We start from the raw sequence: 21,914 nt of genomic DNA on the forward strand, positions 1-21,914 counted from the left end.
GGCTAGTAAAGTGTTAGGGCAGTGGAAGAGAGCTGTTGCCATGTGACTGTGCTCTGATAACTGATTTAACCAGAAGCATTTGAATACTTTCAAAATTTGGGGCTTTGTGTACAGAGCCAGGACTAAAGATGAATAAAAAGATGTATTAAATTAGTAATTCTTATCTGTGTTTTACGGATAGGAAGCAGAGAACTTTAATGCTGCCTTTTTTTTCCCCTCCAAGAAAGTTTTCAACACACTTCCAACCCTACTGCTGTAGATGTCCAAGAAAATTTTTGCAGTAGACCTCACCCAGTGAAGAATTAGGACGATTTGAATATTTAATGTTTGTGAGGGATCTATTCAAGGCAGCCTGCCTCAGAGCCAGGAATGTATTCCAAGCTAGCTCCTCTCCAGTCTGTGTATTTATTGTAAGAGCATCTCTGCTAGTATTGCTGTGAACTGAGCAGCATCTCTTGGGCAGGAGAAGATGCTGGGTTCATCTGTGTAGGTTCTAAAATGGAGATCGGAGAGTGTCTGTCTTGTTGGCAGCAGTGGTTGAAGAGGCCAAATCTGTAACACAGTGACATAATACTGGGGTGGAATTTGGGGGCCAAGTGGACCAGAAGCCCAGCTTTGGGGGCCAAGTGGACCCTAAGAACACAGAACAAATTAAGTTAGTATAACAAAACAGTGAAGCGGGCGAGGAGAAATAGCTGTGATTGACAATCCGTGGACCTATGCAGGGGAGGTGCTTATTGGCCGTGAAATGTTAAATTTTAAAAAGAAAAATAGCAATAGATGAATGGCCCGTCTTTCCTTCTAATAACTTTAACTTCGATAAATCGTGATTTCAGAAATATGACTAGTCACAGCTTAGCTTTTCCCCTCACTGGTTAATTGGGGTGCTGGGGTTAATCTAAATTAAAACTTAAACTAATAGAGGTCATTGAGGGAAGAGAATCACCTGAGTAAAACAAATGGGTCTGCCAGGCACAACTGTATCTTGGCCATTTCCCAAGAGGGAAGTGGCAGCAAATTGGAGTTGTTTCAGCATTCGGTAGAGGTGAAGGATGGGTGACACCATTTTAATGTACGGCACCTCCAGAAACATTCCAGATTGCATTCTTTGCTGTACCAACTGCTGCCTCCCGCGCACAGTGAATAGGAGCAGGACCAGCCAACAACATCTGGCAGCACAGCAAGGAATGGGTGCAACTTTCGAAACCCCATAGACTCTAAATATGGTGCTTAGCCTGGTGGAGGCTTTAATCACTTACCACTCTTTGGCAGCGGGCTACGACAGCTTATCCTAGCCTCGTACATCACGCACAGACATCTGCTGAGCCGCGAGGCAGCTACACATTCATTTTCCTTTCTTGCTTGTTTTTTTTTTTTATCCCTCCCTCCCTCCTCCTCTCCCTCCTTCTCTCCCTCCCTCCCTTCTCCTCTCCTCCCATCCCCAATATGCTCCTTGGGAGAGATGATCTGTAAAGATTACTGCTTCATTGTGTGCAAGTAATTGTGGGGATGCCAGCCCCTTGCCAGACACCGCGCAGCACCTGTTCCGCTGACCTGGTTAATGTCTTCTGTTGAGTGGGATTTGGCAGAGATTGGAGCTGAAGCCAATTCAGCGATAAGGCTAAAGAAAATGGCTGTATGTTTTCTGTCACCTCCCAATTAAATGGGTTTCATAAAGTGCTTTCCTTTATTTGTCGGGGTGGTAAGCTGAAGCTGAACGTTGCATTCAGAAAGGGTAGAGTGCATTACAATAGAGCGCTGACAATACGCTGAATGTGTTTTCTTTCAGATGGGTCATAACTGTGCAGTGCTTTTGTGTGCGTGTGCGATTGCGTGTGTGGATGTACATATATAAATAAAATGTAGAAAGGGAACTGGTTCTTCAGGACTAATCGGCAGCAACGTCTCTGGTTGTTGGAGCTGAGGTTGCTCAGAAACTCTGACCTCTGTGCATAATACTTATTGCAAAGTATAGGCGGACATTTCAATGGGTGCTTTTTTCCTTGTATTTAAATTTAGATCCAGGCTTTTTTTAGTATCACTTTAATTTTTCTAAATAACATTTGATACTGATTAGTTTATTTTGATTTCTGCGTATGGTTTATTAAAGGTAAACATTCAGATAAAGAAGGACATTGGAAACCAACTTCCTATATATTTCAGTGTGAAATTAAGCAAGTAAAAATGAATGAGATCTGACGAATGTGCACAAGTTAATGATAACGGAATAAGAGCTATACTCTTTTGTTATAGATTATAATACAAAACTCTTGAATGAATCTGTTTTTCCTGTGGAAAAACAATTTTCTTGTCCAGGTCTTGGTATTCGGTGGAATTCATCATGTGGGGCTGGTGGAATTTTACAACGATTCAGGATTTAACTCTGTTCTGTCTGTTCATCCCACTTTGCCTTTTCTAATATTCTTCAGTTGTTTTATAAGCAGTTACAATTTTTATTGAGCTGGCCCATGTTGAATGGTAATGTAAAGCTGAGCTGAATAATGCAAGTGAAATACTTTTATTTAGGTTGCACTGGGTGGGAATAGTTAAAGTGGTTCAGAAGGATCCTCATTACTGACAGCAGTGAGAGGCTAGACCCCATTTCCTTTGCTTCCAAACTCTCGTTCATACATGGTTTTAAGGAAAGAAAAAGGCTTTTTATTTTTGGAAGTCATATTTACGTAGAATTCATTACAGCTGATATTGCTGCATTAAGACTTAAAATTCCAGCCTGCTACCAGAGAGCTGCTGGTCTGACATGCTACAGTGGAGATTTTATTATTAGGTTGAAATACTCCTCTAGTAAAGGAGAGAGTGGAAATTGGTTTATTTCCAACAGGAATTAGGTTAGTGTTCATATGCTAAGCGTTCCACTGGTAGCAGCTCTTCCCAGAACAAATGTCCATCATTGATGGCAGCAGGTATGCCTAAGGAGAATTAGGAATATACATGATCCCTTTTTTTTTCCGCTCTCCTGCTCCCTCCTCCCCCTGGTTTTGCTTATGTTGTGTGTCATCGCGTTTTATAACAACCCGCGATCATCAGTCTTGTCTGTGATCACCACGACTTCAGAAGCTGAGCAGAGCCACAGTGGATGGGGAACATTCAACGAAACGCTGAAGTCTGCAAGAAGAGATGGGAGCAGTTTGCCAGGCAGGACTGCCAGTGGGCTGGGGAGGACTGTCGTCCCCCAGCTACTGCGGTATGTTGGAATGAACGGTTACGGACTGGCATTTACTCCCAAGGTGAGCACGCTTGAGTAGTGAGGAGGAGGCCTGCTCCCTTCCTTATCTATACCCTAACTACTTAGGAAAGGAGTTGATCCTGTAGAGAACATTGTTTAATTGTAGGACTCGTAACTTTCTGTAATGTTGTCCCGTGTGGCGTGGCACTGTATGTGCCTGCCCACTCCGTGTGAAAGATGTGGCTTTTACAAGGGAGCAAGAAATCTCACTAAATTCCTTTTTCCTAGCTTAGTGTCCAGAATGCCTGCGTTAATCTGAGTAACCACAAAATGAACTCCCAAGTCTGAATCTCTTGTTAAGATACTCGGAGTTTCTTGTTAAGGAACAACCCTTTTTTTTCTCTTCTGGGTTGTACTTGTGTCTAAATCACATTGTATGGCTTTTTAGAAAACTTTTATCTGATGGGGTAGATTTCTCCTTGTGTCCCAAGCAGGAGTCGGCCTAAAGCAGTTTCCTGGGCACATAGTGTGGTTTTCTCTCCCAGGTATTTGGTAATGCCATAAACAAGTAATGACTAATCCAGTGAACTATTAAAAGTCGATAACGGTGAAGAATAGAGAGAAGACTGGCTTTCTGACAAGCCGGTTTACCTTAATTAAACTGGTGAGTGATTAATATGGACAGCTGATCTTGTGGCTTTAATCAGATGCATTTAGAGTTTTGTGTGAATAAGAGATGTCTCGAACCGTCCCGCAGGTTAATGGCAATACAATACTCTTATCACAGGCATGTATCTTTCAAATGGCTGGGTAGGTGGTTAATAACACATTTTAAAGCTTGATTTGAAACTTCTCTTAATGGGTTATTAGAAAATACGCAAGTCCATGCCTATTTTCTACAAAACTGAATTTTAATAAAATGTTTTTTAAAAAGAGGCAGTCCAGTGATGTCATCTTGCAGTTTAGGTTTTTACATTATAAACGGATTGCAGAAAGTTAAATTTTTTAAAAAGTGTTTCAGGGGGATTTAAAAATAATATCTGAGCTGTAGTCTAGATTTTCTCTGGTGTTGCTAGAAACCCAAATGGTGTTACGCTACTACTGTGTGAAAGCTTGAGAGAGGAAAAGAAACAGCTCGCTTCTACATCCAGGCAGAATGCAGTGTAAAACGTATGCTGAATGAGTCCTGGACTAGAAGCAACCTTTTCATAATTTATGCTGTTTTAAATAATAGTATGGTGTATAAATATGAAAAAGAAGGAAAAATTCATGTGATTTACCATGTGTCTCCAAAGACTAAAGGAGAAAACAATTAAATTAGAAAGTCTTGAAATTACATTGATAAAATGCAGCTTTGTCAACATTCTGTTCAGGAGTGACTTTGCATTTTCACTAGGAAAGAGGGAAAGCATTCAGTGTTTGTAGTCTTACTTCCTTACATGGACTTGACAAGTTGTACTTGGCATCTCTGTTTTTGTTTCTTACAGTTATTTTGTTAAAAAATACCTGGTTTTTAAACTGTTAAAAGATAACTTAACAGTAACACATTTTTTCAATGTGACATGTCATGTTGCGGCTCTATGAGGCAGGATGAAGGTAACTTGCCTGAGCTTTTGAAAGGATTCTGTGTTAAAAGAGCGGAGCACCGGTAGTAGACCTTCACACCACAGGAATTGTTTGTTTACTGTGTCTAGTAACAAATACACATGTAGCTAGAAAAGTCCACATAAGCAATTTGCAAATGTTTTAGAGTTCCTCCCTAATAAACTGAGTATTTTTTAGCCAAGGAGTGACAGAGTCTTCTGGTAAAGGTAAGCAGCTGCCGGTAAACCTGAAGTCTGGGTTTCTCACATTTTTCTCATTGTTTCAGAATCCACAGATAGTCGAATCTTTTTCCGTTGCTGTTGCTTTCAGCAAGCGACTAAGATGGCAGAAGCGGTACGAGGTTCTGCTTTTCCATTGTTCTACACAGCTGTTTTAAAGTGAACATTGTCGGCCCCTTGTTTGATATTATTATTGGCGCGGGGAGCTCGATAGGACTGGTTTGACTTCCTCGTACAGCGGCCAGCACAATGGCCGGGCTGAGACTGCGTCTCACCTCTTCGCGTACCTGACTCGGTGAATTCAAAGGCAGCAGCACCACTTGCAAGACAGAGGAGGTGGCTTTGATGCACTGTAGCAGAAATGACCCGTGCCTTTACTGGCTTTTCTGAAGATTTTAATAACATCAGAGAAAAAGTGTTTCTTTTGTTCCGATTACATTCCTAAGCTTTGCAAACGAAACTGTTTCCTGTGATATACTATAGATCAACTTTTGCGAGGTATTAATCTGAATTGGTCTGTGAGGGCTAGGAAGAGTGAGCCTTTTGTCACGAGGCTTATTTCAGCTATACTTAGCTCTTTGTCTCAACTGGAAATTCTTAGGGGTCTGCAAATCAGAAAGGTCAGCAACTGTAGTATTAGAAACACTGATAGATAGTGCATGAAAATGAGACCTAACCTCTAAAATGAAAATTGACCTCTAAAATGAGAAATGAATCTCTATTACCCTTGAACAACACCCTGATGGCATTTCTAAATCCCTCTAATTTTGTACAATGTACTTTGTGTGCATCTCTTTAACTAGCATAGAGAGGGAGTCCTTTTAAGGTGAATTCTTTAGGAAGCACACATCATTGACTCCAGTGTAAATTTTAACAATGGCTTTGGTGTCAGCAAAGGTAGGTGAATACTAACGGCTTTTGAAGCTCTTGCCTTTGGACATGTTCTGCCTTGCTCTTTGTTAGCGGTTGCAGACTTTAAGCTCTCTTGCATGCTCAGGACACAGGAGGGAGAATCAGTTCCCATCCGCTCCCAGCCCTCCGCGACCTCTGCCTGCTTTTCTTGTGGTGGTTGGTAGTCCCTGGTTGTGACTAGGGAGTCTGACGGGGTTGGTTTTAATAGCGAAGCTTTGTTGAGTTCAGAAACACCCGTGCGCAGGAGCACTCGTGGCAAGCATCGCCGCTTCATTCCAAAGACAAATGAAACTGATGTTAGCAACTTTCTTCTGCTTACTATTGCCCGTTGTCCGCTTTGCACATAGTTTGTCCTCCTGGTTCCCGCTTTCGGTAGGAGCAGCTCGGAGTTGGTGGTTGAGCTGCAGACTGCTGGATGTGGTTGCCCTTTGTTGCAGGTAGGCAGTTGTGTTCATTTACGTGGGAGACTGAGCTTAGGTTTTTGAAGTTCAGGGAAGATGTGAAGAGGTGAAGGAGGGAAAGCAAAAAAGGATATGTTTCAAATCAAAGCCTTTTGATGCTGAAATTGCCTGACTCGAACTCTGTCTTCACACATCAGGGCTTAATGCTGATAGTGATTTACTTACACTTCCTAGTTAATAATTAGACATTGGGAGACACCATATATCACTCCTAATGGAATATATGGGGTCTGATGAGAGTTTTCTGTTTTGACTAATAAATTTTAACCAGAATCGCCAAGCTTAATGAAATATTACAGCTTCGGAAGTGTTTTAAGTCTTGTGCTGTGAAAACAGTGTTGCTTTATTCAGTAAATGAATTTATCATTCATTCTGTATCCTGAGCCCTAGCTGGCTCTGGAGCATGGGCTGAATGCAAGACTCTGAACTAGAAAGCGGAAAAACTAATCAAATCCTTAAAGACCAAAGGCAGCGAGGCAGGTCTAGACTGACTTTTTCAGTGGTAGCCTCTGGCTACATCCACTTTTATTTTAGTAACCATTGTTAGCATGATTTATAACTTTAGCTTTAAGACGTACACTATTTAGATGTAATAAGATGCTTCGCAGCTTTTATTTCTGTTCCCTAATTTCCCTCTTGTCCCTGCTTTTTTTTACTTCCCCCATCATCTTTGTCCCCCTCTCCTCTCCCCAGGAGCGTCCCCGGTCCTGCAGTTGACGCTGCATTGAAAGAACATTTCACTGTCAGCCCCAAGGTCAACAAAACCGTCTCTGCCTCAACTAATGGCTGATCGGCTGGTGGCCTAGTTAGCGCAGAGGAGACGACTGTGAGCAGGGTTTAGTCTCCTACTGCTGCACAAAGCTTTTCCCTGCTAATTCTGGTGAGAGAATCCTCTGTACGCAGGAGAGGACGTGCCCCCCAGCAAATAACGGGATCCCTGCTGTCACCGTGCGAAGCGGCACACGGTTCAACTCCTTGCCCTTCCCAGCTGTCGTGGGAAATGCTGCCTTGCCGAAAGGAGAGGGATCCTGTCCAGCAAGATCCTGCCCACTTCCCAGGTGCAGCATTAGGAACCTGCCCCAAAAATACATCTCTTTCTAACCAGTGTGGACGTAGTTGTAAGACCTTGGCGGCACTCCTTAGTCTACCCATCTGGGGATTTGGTGGGCCACCAGGAAGAGCAAGTCCTGCTGAAAATGTCTTGCTGCGTAGTTCTCTAGGAGCGTAGGACGTCTGTGCATTATTGTCTTCTTGTGCCTTAGCCTCTGCCATTACTACTCAGCAGATTTTTCTGTGCATCGTGCCAAGGAAGCAAGATAAGAGGAGACAGTAAACACACCTTATTGCCGGTATAGGAAGAAACCACTAAAACCTTGCTGCACCATTTCTCGCTGCTGTTAAAACCCTCCCTCCCACCTTGCTTTTGACAGAATATTGACTAGAAACCAAGATCCCATTTCTGCTTAGCCTTAAGGGCAGCTGTTTACAGAGTAGTGGTGTTACATAGGTTTACTGTGTCGTATGTCTGTGTAACACTGGATTTGGATCTTGTATTTAGCTGCCAGAAGTGACTGTGATGAAGTGGGAGAGATAAACTGATAGATTGTGTGCCAGAAAGATGTTGGGAATCAATCAGATAAGCAGGGCAGAGAAGCAGCTTGCTGTTTTTTAGTGATAATAAACCAGTGGCCTCTCTTCCTGGAATTTTTACATGTAATTGCTGCAGTAATAATCTCCAAAAATAAGCAAATAGAAAAAAAGTCATGGCAGGTTTTTAATTATTCCTGAATCACTTTTTCTTTTTGTAATATGATGTATGCCTTGAAGGAGAGGAAAGATGTGGACAGGTATAAATATTATCTCTGTTGCTTGAGTGTCTCTTACTTGAAAAAACAAAAAAGGGTCGTAAAATGATACCCATCTAACTTTATGGCATTTTTGTTTTGTGGGGTGCATGCCTTTTCCCTCCCTCGCTCCAGTAGTGTACTTAAGTGATCAGAAACTTTGGGGGTCAGCGAGTTTCTCACGTAGCACTGTGCCCGGGACCGCTTTTGGTGTCAGCTGCGCTCGGTGGGGCAGCATCGGTGCCTGGGAAGCCGTCTGAGGGCAGGCTGCTCTGCGCACAGTCGTAGTCAGGAGCTAAGCTGTGCTCAGAAATGCCGTCGTCTCACTTGAGCTGGTCTTTTCTCATACACGTCCCCGGCTGCCGGGAGCGTGTGAAGCTTCTTGTCCTCTTGCCTTGCCTGTGCGTGCTGTCTTGGGCCGGGTGAAGACTATAGCCAGGACCATGGCTGCTCCCCAAGCCCTGCTTTCCGTGACTGTTACTGTACCTCGATTGACCATTGCAGTCCAGCTCTCCAACTTGAGCGAAAGTATAGGGTGGAGGAAAAACGTCATTCATCCTTTCTTCTCTAGCATCGTTGTGGAATTGCCTGTACCCTCTGGTTTCCAGGTGGGTCTGTTTCGGGCCCTTTCTGAGCTGAGGCAGTAACTTCACTAGTCAGTGAAATGTTGGCATCTAGAAAGCAGTCTGTGCCCCTCAGTTTCGGAGGGTTTATTTCTGTTCTTTGTGTTAATATGTTGGCTAATACCCAAGGCACAGCACGTACAATTTACAGTGAGTGGTGATAAACATACAGTGCTGGTCAAGTATCCAAAAAGGCTGTTCACAATATTCTTTGGCTGCAGGAAGCAAAAAGGACAAAACCCAACCCTCAGGACATGAAAAGAAATAGAAAAGCCTGCTTGAGCGTTCCTGCTCTAGCTGTAAAAATTATTTTGCTGTGCTGTTCCTCAGGGCGAGCGTTACTGCCCAGCAATGTTTGACTTCTGTTTGGTGAAGTGTTTCAGTTCCCCCCTGCCCTCCCCACTCGAAGCGTGGGGCGAGACCTGTGGGGCAGAGGTCTTCCTGCAGATCTGCCTGCCTTACATCTCTTGCCCATGGGAGTTGTGTACACAACAGCCTGTGAAGATTCAGGCCTTTTTTATCCTTCCAAAAGCCCAAGGAGGAGTACTGGCCTCTGAAATACAAGCTGAGTTCTTAATTCTGCCCCTCCAGGTGAGAAATGACCATCTCCTGTCAGGCTTCGCTGCTCGCATCCCCCCAGGCTTGCCACCTATTTGCCGGCTGTGGGATTGTACACTTTGCTCTGGGCTCCTGGGACAAGCAGTTACCGAATGGTTGCGCCGTCTGACAATCCCAGAGGGGGCTTTGCAGTGTCCCCAGGGATTCCAGTCCTTTGCCATTGCTTGGACTGAAGATCATCAGTTTGCTTCGCCCATGTGGGGCTCCTTGTGCTTGGACCATGGTGCTGCTAAGTCGTGCCCCTCTGGCTCTGCATACCCTTTTAGATTCTCTTCGGATGAATGATATGGTGCTACATGTCACCTAAATAAACCATGATGTGTTGAAAGGAAGATTATATTATTCCTAGATCCATCTGAAATGAACTTACATTATAGAGCTTCTATACAGAAGCTCTTTGTAGTGGCCTTCAGTGTTATGCCCCAGTCACATATTCTGTGGGGACCTTTTTGGAAGAGGGGGATGATCTACAGTTACTTACACTTTTAACATAGGGTTCTGCTTTCTTGCTTGAACCTTTTCAGAGATATCAGCTGTTTCCCTTGGAAAACTCTTTTGTGCAGAGGAAATGTTAAAAAGCCTTGGTTCTTGGCTTGGGGTTCTCTAGGGAGTTTCAAGAAATGAGGCATACAGGTTCCCTTGGGAACTTGGCAGCTAATTTCTTAAGTCTTCTGAGAAACCTGTGAGCCTGTTTGCATTAACATGTCTTTACTGTGCTTTTAAATGGGATTGTTGTCTTTCTTGTAGCTCCTTCGAGAACTTATAGAACGTAAAACCACTTCATTGGACTCCAATGACCAGGTAGCAATGGGCAGGTAAGTAGGAAGTTGTCTGTAACATCACTAGCTTCACCCCAGCACTGCATTCCAGTCCAGAAGTGCAAAACTACTTGTGGGCTTCCAGTCCAGTTCATTGAGGAGGGCAAAATTTTGAATTACTCTGGAGAAAGCATCTGGGTGTAAGAAATTGCATAACAAATTAATAAAACAGTATGCCATTAGTCAGAACAGTCATCCTCTGTAACATATTCCTTAGTTATGGATCACACTGTCTGACTCAGAGTTTGCCAGCCTTTGAGCTGTGCCCTGGTTTGTCTGCGATCCCCTGAAGATACTTTCCAGTTATAAAAGGCTTGTTCCAGACTTTGGATATTTCTGTCTCTCAGTGGTTCAGGCAGCACAAAGGGAATCCATAGAGGGGTGTCTTAACCGACCCTAGCGAGGGGGAACTCGACAAAGTGACTGCCCGCTGCTGAAATTTGGCCTTTTCTCATTATGAGCTCTGATCTCTCATTGTTTTAGAGGAGCAAACCTTCTGTTGTGAGATCAGTTAAAGCAATTCCTGTGTATGCACTCTCCCTGCTGTAAAATACCAGGGAACATTTCCTGCGTGCAGAAGTAAAGTAGAATTCCATGCAGGGAAGCTCTTATTTCTCTGTTTAATTCTATAGTTAGAAAATGAAGAATCTTCCAAATACCACTTAATGAACAGTGTACATTTAAATAGCCATGGGCTATAATTTAGAAAAGTGTAAAAGCAGGGGAAGGCTGAAAATGCTGGAGTAGGGCTCTCCACTGAAAAAGTGCTATGGGGATATGTGTATGCGGAGGGGGAGAAAATGCATTAGGAAATTTTGTGATGGTGGAATAACTTTTATCCTTGTAAAATATTACCCAAATTTTAGTGCAATGTGTCAAATTTATTTTGTGTATGTCTGGAATATTATGGAAAGCTATTCACTATAATTTAACATGATATAGACAAAATTACATTTAAGTGGTGATTACAGTGTACATTTATCTGACTTTACAATAAAATAGATTACAGTAATTAAGATTATATTAAGATTGCAGTAATTGGATTTTGCTAGATTTTTTTCCCTGATGTCGAGTTTTCATTGTATAAATCAGGTAAGATGACGCCTGTTTTCGTAAAAAAATATTTATAACTAGTAGAAGTTTTCCCCTGCTGAAAACTGCTTTGACTTGGTGAAGTTCTGTTTGAGGAGTTGAGCTCTTCCTTCTAAATACAGCCAGGGGTCGGACAGCACTTTCTGAAAGCCTTTATTGCTTTTCTTTCTTTTGTAGTTTTGTGTAGTAATAGTTGGAGCATTATATAGGGCTTCTTGCTAGATTTGCCAGGTTTAAGTCAGAGGTGGTGGGGAGAAATACTTGCTTATAATTTGCAATATACTTTGCAAAACTGAGGGAGGAAATAAATTCAGAGCATCTACTGCATCATGGTAATTCTGTTCATGAAGTTAGCATAACCTATCTCACTTAAAGAATCAGTTTAGGATGTGGCAGACCATCTGTTCTGCTACGGGCTTTCTATATGCAAACCAGAAGTCATTCTAGTAATCAAGGCTGAAACAAGCAGTACCTGTAAAGACATTTTTTACAGATTTTAGCATTTATATTTTGTAAAGATTTTATTCCTAATTCTAAAGATTCCTAAAAATAGTCAAGAAGGCATGAAAAACAGAGCCAAGCTTGTGGCCTCTGTGGGTTTCCCTGCAGGTAGAATATTCTCACTGAACAGCGATGGTCTCATCGGGATCAGCAGGTCTGCTCTGCGTGTCCCATTGTGGCCGGAGCCAGGAGAAACGCTTACTGTTTAAATGCCAAGTCTGTGGAGTGAAGCAGTACCACGGGCACTTGAAGTTTCGTACTTGTTTCCCTGAGGTTCTGACCTCCTTCATTTGTGCAAATGCGATAGGTAGAAGGGCTGGGAAGGGCCCCAGTGTACCTAATGCTCATGTTCCTAGTGTCTCTAAAAGTTGTGTAACTGTCGTTCTGCATTCCTCAGGCAATGGCTGGCCATCCAGAAGTTACGAAGCAAAATAAAGAAGAAAGTGGACAGAAAAGCCAGTAAAGGAAGGAGAATCCGGTGGGTGACAGCTGCTGCAAGAAGTTCTCATTTTGCCAAATAAAGTCTGACTGCGCTGGGTTGGCTCTGGGGTGCATTGGTAGGCTTATTCATGCCTTTTAGGGCAAGGTGTCTTGCTCTGGAGCATCCACTGGGGAATCTTAATGTTTTCTGAGCGTAGAATAAGCAGACTCGGTTGGATGCAGCCTGTGAGCATTGCCCAGATCGGTCTTGGCAAGAGCGTTCATTGGTCTCAGAAAAGACTGCAGAGAGGTGTTCAAATGTCCCTAAGTGATTTGGGGCCATAATTTCCAGTGAAAGCCAATAAACACCTCTTGTGCAATATATACTTAGCTGACTAAAACGTGGGTAGCAGCTCCAGGGGAAGATGTGCAGAAATGCCTCAGTGAGGTAGATGTCTATTTCCCACTGACTGTCAACTGGAATTCGGTATCTAATCTCTCTTTATTTTTGTAAGTCCCATCGCAGCTTGCTTTAGCGTCAAAGCATTTCACATCTTGACTCCTGGATCACTAATTTGGGTTGATCTCTCCCCTTGTGTTTCCAGTGGAAGAATCTTCCACGCAGTAGGGTGGAAAGGGAAGCAGTCTGGGGAGGATAGGGTTTTTTTTTCCCCTTTGCACAGCAGATATATTAGTCTCCCTGAGTTTAGCATGACTGCATGATTTGTAGCGGAGGAGGTGTTTGTGGCAGGGAGGCATGCTGAAAAGCTGCACTGCTTCCTGAAAAATCCGCAACATTAACCATCCTTTTGTGAGTAAACTATAAATCGTGAGTTTAGATGGCATCTGATAGAAAGTCAGTGGAGTCAGTCTGGGTCAGGCCTGGCATAGCAATTTTTAAGATAGATGTCATAAGATAATTTATTAAAAGAGGGAAGAGCTACTTTGTTGGCCTGAAAAGCCTATAATTATTGACTATCAATATTCTTTTCTGTCAGCATCACACATAATTGGATATATTCATGATTCAGTCAAAACTACTGACAACATCACACAACTGAGTCAGACTCGTAAACCTCCAGGAATAATGGGGAAGTCTCTCATTGTGTGCAATCTGTGCGCTTCAGCATTCCTGAGAGATCAGCTATCTCGCCAAGTCGATTGCCTCTTAGATCTTAGGTGCCTTTTTTTTCTTCTTTAAATAAAAGTTGCACTGACCCTGCAGGGAAAATATCAATAAAAGAAAAAAGGGTCATTGTCTGTGTTTAGGATTAACATGCAGTTAAGCTCCAGCATCTTTTCAGAATAGTCCAGTAGAGCCCAAATGGGTGTTTTTAAATAGTTGGTTCTTCACTGAGAGAATCAAGTGTCACCCCAAGCAGATCACTTATCCTCTGTTCTTCTTTTTCCTTCTCTAAAATGGGGGCAGCAGTGCTTAGATTTGTTTTCATGAAGGACTTTTTGATCCTGGAAAGCAAAGCGTCACGTACTAAGTTTCATCTGTCTCCGTAATTCTTCCTTTTTAGTAATCCTTTAGCAAACCTTCAATGTTATAGCATGTTTGGATGAGATCTGCTTGTTTATTGTAGGGTCTGAGGATCTTCAAGTGCTTTCAAAAGCAGTCGACCTTCTGCTTGACATGAGTACCTGTCCCCTTCATAGACAGGGAAATTGGGGCACTAAGAGGGGAAGTGAGCTCATCCTAAAACTCCACAGTCGAGCTTAAGAAACGTGGTGCCTAGAACTCTGCTGTCCCTTGCTAGGACATGCCTTTTCTTGAGGTAGATGTGAAGGAGTGATGTGTGCACACCTATTTTTCCTGTCAGTGATTTCTGGTCCTGTGCTGCATGGGATGTCTTTCTGTGAATGAAATTAAATATTTTATATCTGCTAGACTGGGATTTTTAAAGTCCCGATTTAAAAAAATGTGACAGTAATTAGTTCTGGACAAACAACTTGGGTCAGAGCATTTATTAGAATTGCTAAGTCTCCTTGCCACTGTGCAGACTGGCCCTGTATAAGCTTTGATCTCTATGAATCCATCAGTTGTTAATGTCTCATAAGCAAACTATTTCATAGTCCAGCCTATTGACCTGTTGGTTGTTGCAGTACTAGCCCTGCATGGCTATGTCTGTTCCCTGACTCAGTCATTACAGCGTCAGACCAGGGCAGTTCCTTCCATTACGAGTGACAAAGACTTGATTGTGCGGAGAAGCCCTTGTGTGAGGGGGAGCGTGTGCTGTGCCTGAAGAGTCATTCTGAAATAGTCTTGTGAGCTAAAAATCCCCTCGAGGGAATGTTCCTGCATAAGCAAACAAAAGGGAGTGCAGAGGTGACAGAGTGGAAAGGTGATTCTGGGCAAATGGTTGTGAATCCTTTTGCCTGCTATTTGTCAAGCTCTAAAAATAGCAGCAGCTTGGATAAAACATTTCAAACTTGGGTAGGCAGCATGGTAGTGTACACCAAAAGCCATTGGTTTGGAAGCCCCTGCCCTTAGACACTAGGGTTTAAAGCCACTTTTTCAGAGTTTTTCAGCACTCTGTTAAATTTTATATGTCAGGTCCTTGAATATAAGTCATGAAAAGCTACCGCAAGTTCCTAGCCCAGTGTGGAAAGCGGGAAGGGGATCCCATATCTGGAATCACAGAATCGTGTAGGTTGGAAAGACCTTTAAGATCATCGAGTCCAACCGTAAACCTAACACTACCAAGCCCACCACTACACCATGTCCCTAAGCACCTCATCCAAACGTCTTTTAAATACTTCCAGGGATGGGGACTCAACCGCTTCCCTGGGCAGCCTGTTCCAATGCTTGATAACCCTTTCAGTGAAGTAAAATTTCTTATTACCCCATCTAAACCTCCCCTGTCGCAACTTGAGGCCATTTTCTCTCATCCTGTGGAGGTGCAGTACAGCTTGCAGAAATGTTTTGGTGGATCAGAAGCTGACAGATGCAGCAGTGTATCACCTTGGACATGCCCCATCTCTTCTCTGCACAGGTCTTTTTCCTGTCTCTTCCTTTGCCTGTTTTTACATGCTCCATTTGTAAGTTATTCAGGGTAAGACTTTCCAACTACGAGTATGGCTAGCAGAGTGGGACTTTGGTATCCTTTAGGGCCCTAGACACCACAGAGCAAGGAAAAGTGATAGCAGATGGATGCTGGAGAAGGTCTGATGCTCTGACGCTTCTGCTGCCTGCAGTGGGCTCTTTGGGCACAAATTCCAGAAGGTGGTTAAGACACCAGCTGAACAGAAGGCTGAAAACGAGTTCTTGTTTCTCTGTCTCTGACTTTTCAGGGTTGTCTGTCTGGGAGTCTGATTAGGTAGTGGCACACAGTTAATGGATGCTGTATGTCCTCTTTCTAGCTGCAACAAAAAAGGATTTGCTTGCTATTCGGTTCATTGTATCGTCTGATTACTCTTGTGTCCATGTTATAAGAAAGGAGGAGGAGGGAAGGGAGGGGGAATTGCCGGCTACAACTAGTGACTCATTAGATAGCCACCGGGAAAGGCAGGGCTTTGCATCTCAGGGGCCGGTATGTTTCTAATCAAGCAGCAACATTTCCTTTTCATTAATAGTTACTAATGTGCTGCCTGCTGATTTCCTGCACTATTCAGGTATCACGTCCATAGCAAGCTGGTGAGCTTCATGGCACCTATTGACCACTGTACAATGAATGATGATGCCAGGTGAGTAATAGATTAATTATGTTTCTCAAATGGCTTCATGACAGCATGATATTGACCTGTTCTTCAGTCTGTCGCCCCCTCCATTTCTTCTTATCAGTTAACCATTTGTCACTGGCATCATAGCCTGGGTGTCTTGGTCACATCTGTCCAGGCAGTCTGGCTGAGCTTCCACTCTGTAATTACTGTGACACCAAACAAGAAATTTTCATAAATCTCAGTACCTACATTTTGATTCCTGCTTTAAAACGCTTCCGATTTTGAAATCTTTTAGTTTTATGGAATTATTTTGGAAATAGACAACTGAGTTATCTGGTGTCGTCAGGTATAATCGAAACTTAGAAAGAACTTGTCTTTTGACAGATACGGCAACTGTTCTAAATTCTGTTTAGTATGCATTTTCTTAAATCAGTTAATAACTGGAATAGTTCAGTCAAGATTCACTCAAGGCCTAAATGTTGCTTGTGTTTATGTCTATTTAAAGAGTGAAGAATTTTACTGGAAGACTATAAAGTTTTAATGTGCTAATTAGTAAAGAAAATATCAATGAAGTTTTATGCATAGTTGCTAGGTAGTTTTTCTACATATACACCCATATTTCTTAAGTATTACATTTTTAAACTAAATCTCAAAATGCTGAGCTTTTTGTGGGAAGGAGGTGGAATAATTTTTCCAGTGAATGGATGTAGAAGGCTTGAGAAACATCTTTCCCCTGGGTGGTGGAACATGTTTGTGCTTTGTGCAAGAGAGAGAGATGTCATTTGTCTGTTTGCGAAATGGAAACCAAATACCTGCTGTTCCTAGACTGTTGCCTTTTGGGGTATTGCACAGACTTCTGGATGAGAGCTCACCAGTAAGCTGGCACTAAGATGTTTTGTGTCCATAATAAGACCTGTGCTGTTTCATCATGCATCTTTCTCATAGTTTCTTTACTCTTTCTTTTTTTCTTTTTTTTTCAAGTGAGAAAACTGCTCTGATTTCTGACTATTGTCTAGATCCTCTCGCCACAAAAATAAATGTGTCGGATGTGTAGGGTGAAGAAAGCTATGCCTCCAGCCATATAAGCTGGTCAGTTCTTCCACCCCTATAAGCTGGTCAGTTCTTCCACCCCCTTACCTGGGTCATAGGAAGAGAGGGACACAAGTGGCTTTGGCACTGTGAGATTAGACATACACACTTTTGCTTATTTAGCAAATAACCAAGTGCATTTTTGTTTCTGCTGTGCAGGGCCTGAGGCAGCAGCTCTCTGTGCTTCCCAGCTGGCAAGGACCTCCTTACCCGTATGGAATTGGAGTCTTTGCTGTTTTGGAAAGCCCCAAAGAAAACATGGGGCAGGATAGACACACATTCCTAGTAGGGTCGTACCATCCTGTAGAAATTGCTCTGGGATGTGCTGTTCATTCCCCACATCTTTTTGTCTGAGGGTAATTAGCAGGTGGCATATGTGTGTTTAGGAAGAACCAGTTCATACCATATGCATTAATAATACCCATGACTCTAGTATTTATCTTAGTATTATGTCCAGTTGACTGGTTATTACTTACGCTTTGAGAATTTTGAATGAGGTTAGGGTGTCTGTCCTTTTTTGCGTATGATACATATTGCACTGTCGTACAGGTTAGGCAGGCGTACAGACCCCTGCTCTGTCCCCAGAACGAAGGCAAGCTCAGCTTGCATGGGGGGGGGGGGGGGTGAGGGGGAGGAAGGTGAAAAAAAAAATAGTGAGGCTGATGCTAATAATCTAGGAGTTACACTATGTTTGCTGTCCCCAGAGGTGACATTGCCTCCTCCTTCGCAGTCCGCCGCGCTCACTTGTGTTCCAAAAGTTGCATAGAAAATGCATTCTGTAAGCCAAAATCCTCCAGCAAGTCAATGCAAACGTGAAGTGCATCGGAACAGCTGGGACAGCGGAGTCATTCTGCACAACAGCCTTCTCGGGCCTCAGCTACACTTCATCTGGCTGCCATCTCCATAACCCTTATTCCCCCTGCTTCTCGGGAGGCACCTTGAGTCCACCACAAACTGCACAGGGTCTGGCTGACCCTCAGAAGCTATTAGAGCTAATAGGATGCTATCTACGGTACGCTGTGTCGACATAGTTATCATTGTGGTAGGGACAGAGCGTTTGACATTTGGTTTACTGAAAATGTCTCCTGGGGTTTTTCTCCACATTGAGCGGGTTATTACATCGCTTGCATGTTTTACTGAGTCTTTGGTGGCAGCAGCGTGGCAGCAGCTGCTGCTGCTTATTGTCTGACTGCGGGAACTTATTTCTTACATTAAGTTTATTAGTCACTTTGGAGGCCCGCCATATTTTCTGTTAATGGCATTTTCCTCACTTATCTCCTGATGTTGGTTTAGCCGTCTAGAGCGAGACTGTTGGTTGATGCGTTCGCACACCAGCAAGCGTGCCTGAGGGTCGTACCATGTGGGCAGCTGTATCCCACTCTGCCAAGATCAGGCTTTCAAAGCAAACCCTGGACACGGATGGGGCAATGCCGGACTCAGGCTGGGCAGGTTCTGTTCCTGGTTCTGCCAGTGGCTTCGTGGATGACCTTGAGCAGGTCGCTCTGGGTTTCTGTGACTCTGATTCCCCTTCTGAGCAACGGAGCTCTGCTGTTGAGAAGTGCCTGTAAAAAACAGTGGTTTAGTAATAGTAGTAGTATCATTTCATTTTTTAACATACATAGGAAAGCTTTTGTTTCAGACAAGAGACAGACACACAAATAGAAGCCTAAGCTTTCTTCACCGTTTGCCAAAATACCTGCTGGTTACCTGTAACACAAAAAATATGCCTTACATTTGCCTGTTGCAGGCATTACAGTCTTCCTTAAGCAGTTTCTCTGCAGCTTTTTCCCCACGGGATGTGCTTTGGCATTGTTTAGCCCTAATGTTGAGCTTAAATTTCCCTCTGCTGTAATTTAGGCCCATTATTTCTTGTCCTGTTCAATGTGGGCTTTAAGAACAGATTCTTGCTTCCTTTTTGCAGCAGCCCTTCCACGTTTGGGCAGGCATTCTTGCTTTGCACACTGAAAACCTGGGCGTTACTTAGCTTGGCTTCCTTCCTTTCCTCCCTAGTTTACACCGTTTGTGTTTGCATCCAGACATAAAACATATTCAAAATACTGGAGCGGCCAGTGTCGGAAAATTAGGCCTCTGTAGGTGTTTTGGTTCAACTCTCCCAAAATGAAGATATCTGCTGCTATCAGTCATTTTTTTGAACATCATAGCCACTCTCTAGGGGTCACTTCACATCCCCATTTAAAATGCCCCTGCACTTGCCATGGGCCATAATACCTCTCTAGCAGCACACAGCTGTACCGGACAAGGCAAGAAGAATTCAACGTCTGCTTTAAACTGCAGGTGAATTAAAAAGAAAGGACCAGGCTGTACGCATGAGAGGGAAGCAGTAATGATAACAGCTTTCCTTTGTGACAGAAGAAGGTAATTTTATTGTTTGCAAGTGTGAATTACTAGATTGAAAATGCAAGTATACACTTCACAGTGATGTGATCATGCTCTGAGCCATTTTTTTTTCTGGTCAGGCACTTAAAAGGCATGACCCCAAAATAAATACACATCTGAACAACGGGGCGCTCTGTGTTGTCGTGTGAGAAATTTTAAAGTGTCAGTGAGCTGTATATAAAAAAGGGTTGTAGAAACAGAGCTGGCAGAACATTCCCCTTAAGTTCTACCAGTGGCTACAGTGGCAGGTAGATACCTGGAAAATGCCAATTAAAAAAATACGTACGTGCAGCCGTGGATGGGCAGAAGCTTGGGGCGATGGCGTAGAGTCCGGGGGTGCGAGTGGTGGTGTAGTTCTGGTTCTTCCTCGGCTGTGCCAAGTCCTCACTCCCGGTGACAAACTGCGCAAGCCCTTCGTCACTGGGGCAAAAGCAGAGGGGAGTTGTCTGTGACTGTTGTCTTGCTTTGCTTGCGGTAAGTGCTTTTGAAGGCACGAGTCTGTGTATCACTGTAATACCTTGCTGTTTTCTGTATATTGAATTAATATTTAATTAATTTCTGTATATTTAATATGTTTTCTGTATATTTAGCTAATGCAGCCTAAGAATACATTTGGGGCCTGATTCTCCTGTACATTTGAGCCATTTTACACTACTCTGGCTGCGCAGAGACCTTAAAATAGTGCACTGAACTGCTGGCACTCACCTGAAGGTCCCTGGTTGGTGGTGTCATGGCTGTGGGATGCCCAGGACTTCTGGGAATCTGGCACGTCGAGTTTATCACTTGCCACTGCCGCTGGCTGGGGAAACAAAGAGCAAATGCGTGTGAGGAGAAGCAGCCTGAGCGCTGCATGGAGAAGGGGATGAACAGTCACTCCAGAATTGTTTTACAGCCTGAATTTGAGAAAAGAAACGTACAAGTACAATAACTGCCTTTGTCAACATCACTGCCACTTCCTTTCTTATTCTTGCTGCTGGTTGGAATAATAGCATTCGTGCAGGCAATTAATCTTCCACTTGCCAGTTTTTCATGCACCCTACGCATGGGCATGGCTGTTTAACCTTGCGCTCACATATATTACGTTGTAATGTGTGGGACACTGGTGGCCTCGAGCCCTCCTCTATTTTAACCCCTCTTTGGTAGTATTTTAAAACATACACTGGAAGTTATTTTTATGGTTATCTTGGGGTATATGTTTATAGACTTAAATACATTTATTGTACTCTTGGGCCAAGGTTTTTCTAATCGGTCCAAGGTCATTGCTATGTAAATGGGCCTGCCCTAAGACGAGGAACCTGAAGGCGAAAGCTTGAATGTAAGTGCGCTGCGGTGGTTGTCCAGAGGAGAGGGTAGCTGTCTTGGGCAGGAATTACCCAGGATTAGAATAGGGTTGATCTCTCTCTGGTTGTGATTTCGCCTGGGTTTGAGGGTGGCATCATGTGGGTGCCACTTCTTGGGGTTCCCTTGAAATACACTTTTCCTTTTCCCATCTTCATGACCTGGGGTACTTCGCTGAGCCCGTTGCTCCAGTATCTAGCATAGTGTAATCTTTAATATAATCATCCTTCAGTACCACCGTGTGCAACAGAGTTGGGAAGATGCCAGGCTTCTCTGATTTACACTTTGGGAAATGAGGCACAGAGGAATGATAGCCCCTATCTCCAAAGGCATTTGGGTCCAGAAATCCATGAGTCAGGAGCCTCAGTGCCTTGCCAAAGGTGACACAGCAGGTCTGGGCTAGAGCTGTAGTTGAACCCAGACCTTCCGTGCAGTCACCTTCAGCTGGCCTACCTCTGAACAGCCTCACGTTTTTAGGAGATCAGACATCTGTGCACTCGCAGAAAGCTCCTGAGCTAGGCAGATGTGTTTCTTTATGGACAAAGTGAGGCCAGAGATCCCCACTGAAGGCCTGCAGGTCCATAGGCAAGTGAGCGTATTTTCAGTACGGGCAGAGTTGCCGTATCTGCAGGAGTGGATCCTATAAACAGCCTAGCTGTGGCAAGGTCAGGTAACGTCTGTGTTCCTGGGAAGAAGATCTGTGTGTGGATTTCGGTTTTCTTATATCTCTCTGTCAGCTTTGATATATAGATCTTCAGATCTCTGCACTGTACGTGTGTGTGGAACAGAGACTAAACACAGACACTTTAAAAAAAGGTATAATATCAAATTACTGCTACGTTTGATGAACATCATTATTTCACCTCTGGAGGATGGTAACTTGCAGGAGAGACGTTCTTTAAGGACACAGATGTTGGGTCCAAACACCTTTATCTCCCAAGACGACTCAGGTTATTCTGACAGGTAAAACAAGATTGTGCAAATATGCAACAGTGATCTAATCAGCTGGAACAACAGCAATATTTTAACTGGCGCTACCTTTTAACAGCATCATTAAGGGCTCTCATTACTCTTTTATTAGAGGCTCACTCTATTTCTTATCAGATTACAGAATGAACATAACTCATG

General features: G+C 43.4%; 1 protein-coding gene across 1 annotated transcript in view; it reads left to right on the top strand.

Annotated features, from left to right (window-relative positions):
• AATF (apoptosis antagonizing transcription factor) overlaps positions 1-21,914 on the top strand; it is a 57,388-nt gene that overhangs the window by 24,266 nt on the left and 11,208 nt on the right. The window contains exons 9-11 of the mRNA XM_072882385.1: positions 10,213-10,280; positions 12,274-12,354; positions 15,915-15,986. Of these exons, the coding sequence (XP_072738486.1) occupies positions 10,213-10,280; positions 12,274-12,354; positions 15,915-15,986 (221 nt within the window). The remainder of the gene's footprint in view (positions 1-10,212; positions 10,281-12,273; positions 12,355-15,914; positions 15,987-21,914) is intronic.

Source organism: Ciconia boyciana, chromosome 17 (assembly GCF_034638445.1).
Source record: "Ciconia boyciana chromosome 17, ASM3463844v1, whole genome shotgun sequence".
Classification (NCBI taxonomy): Eukaryota; Metazoa; Chordata; class Aves; order Ciconiiformes; family Ciconiidae; genus Ciconia; species Ciconia boyciana.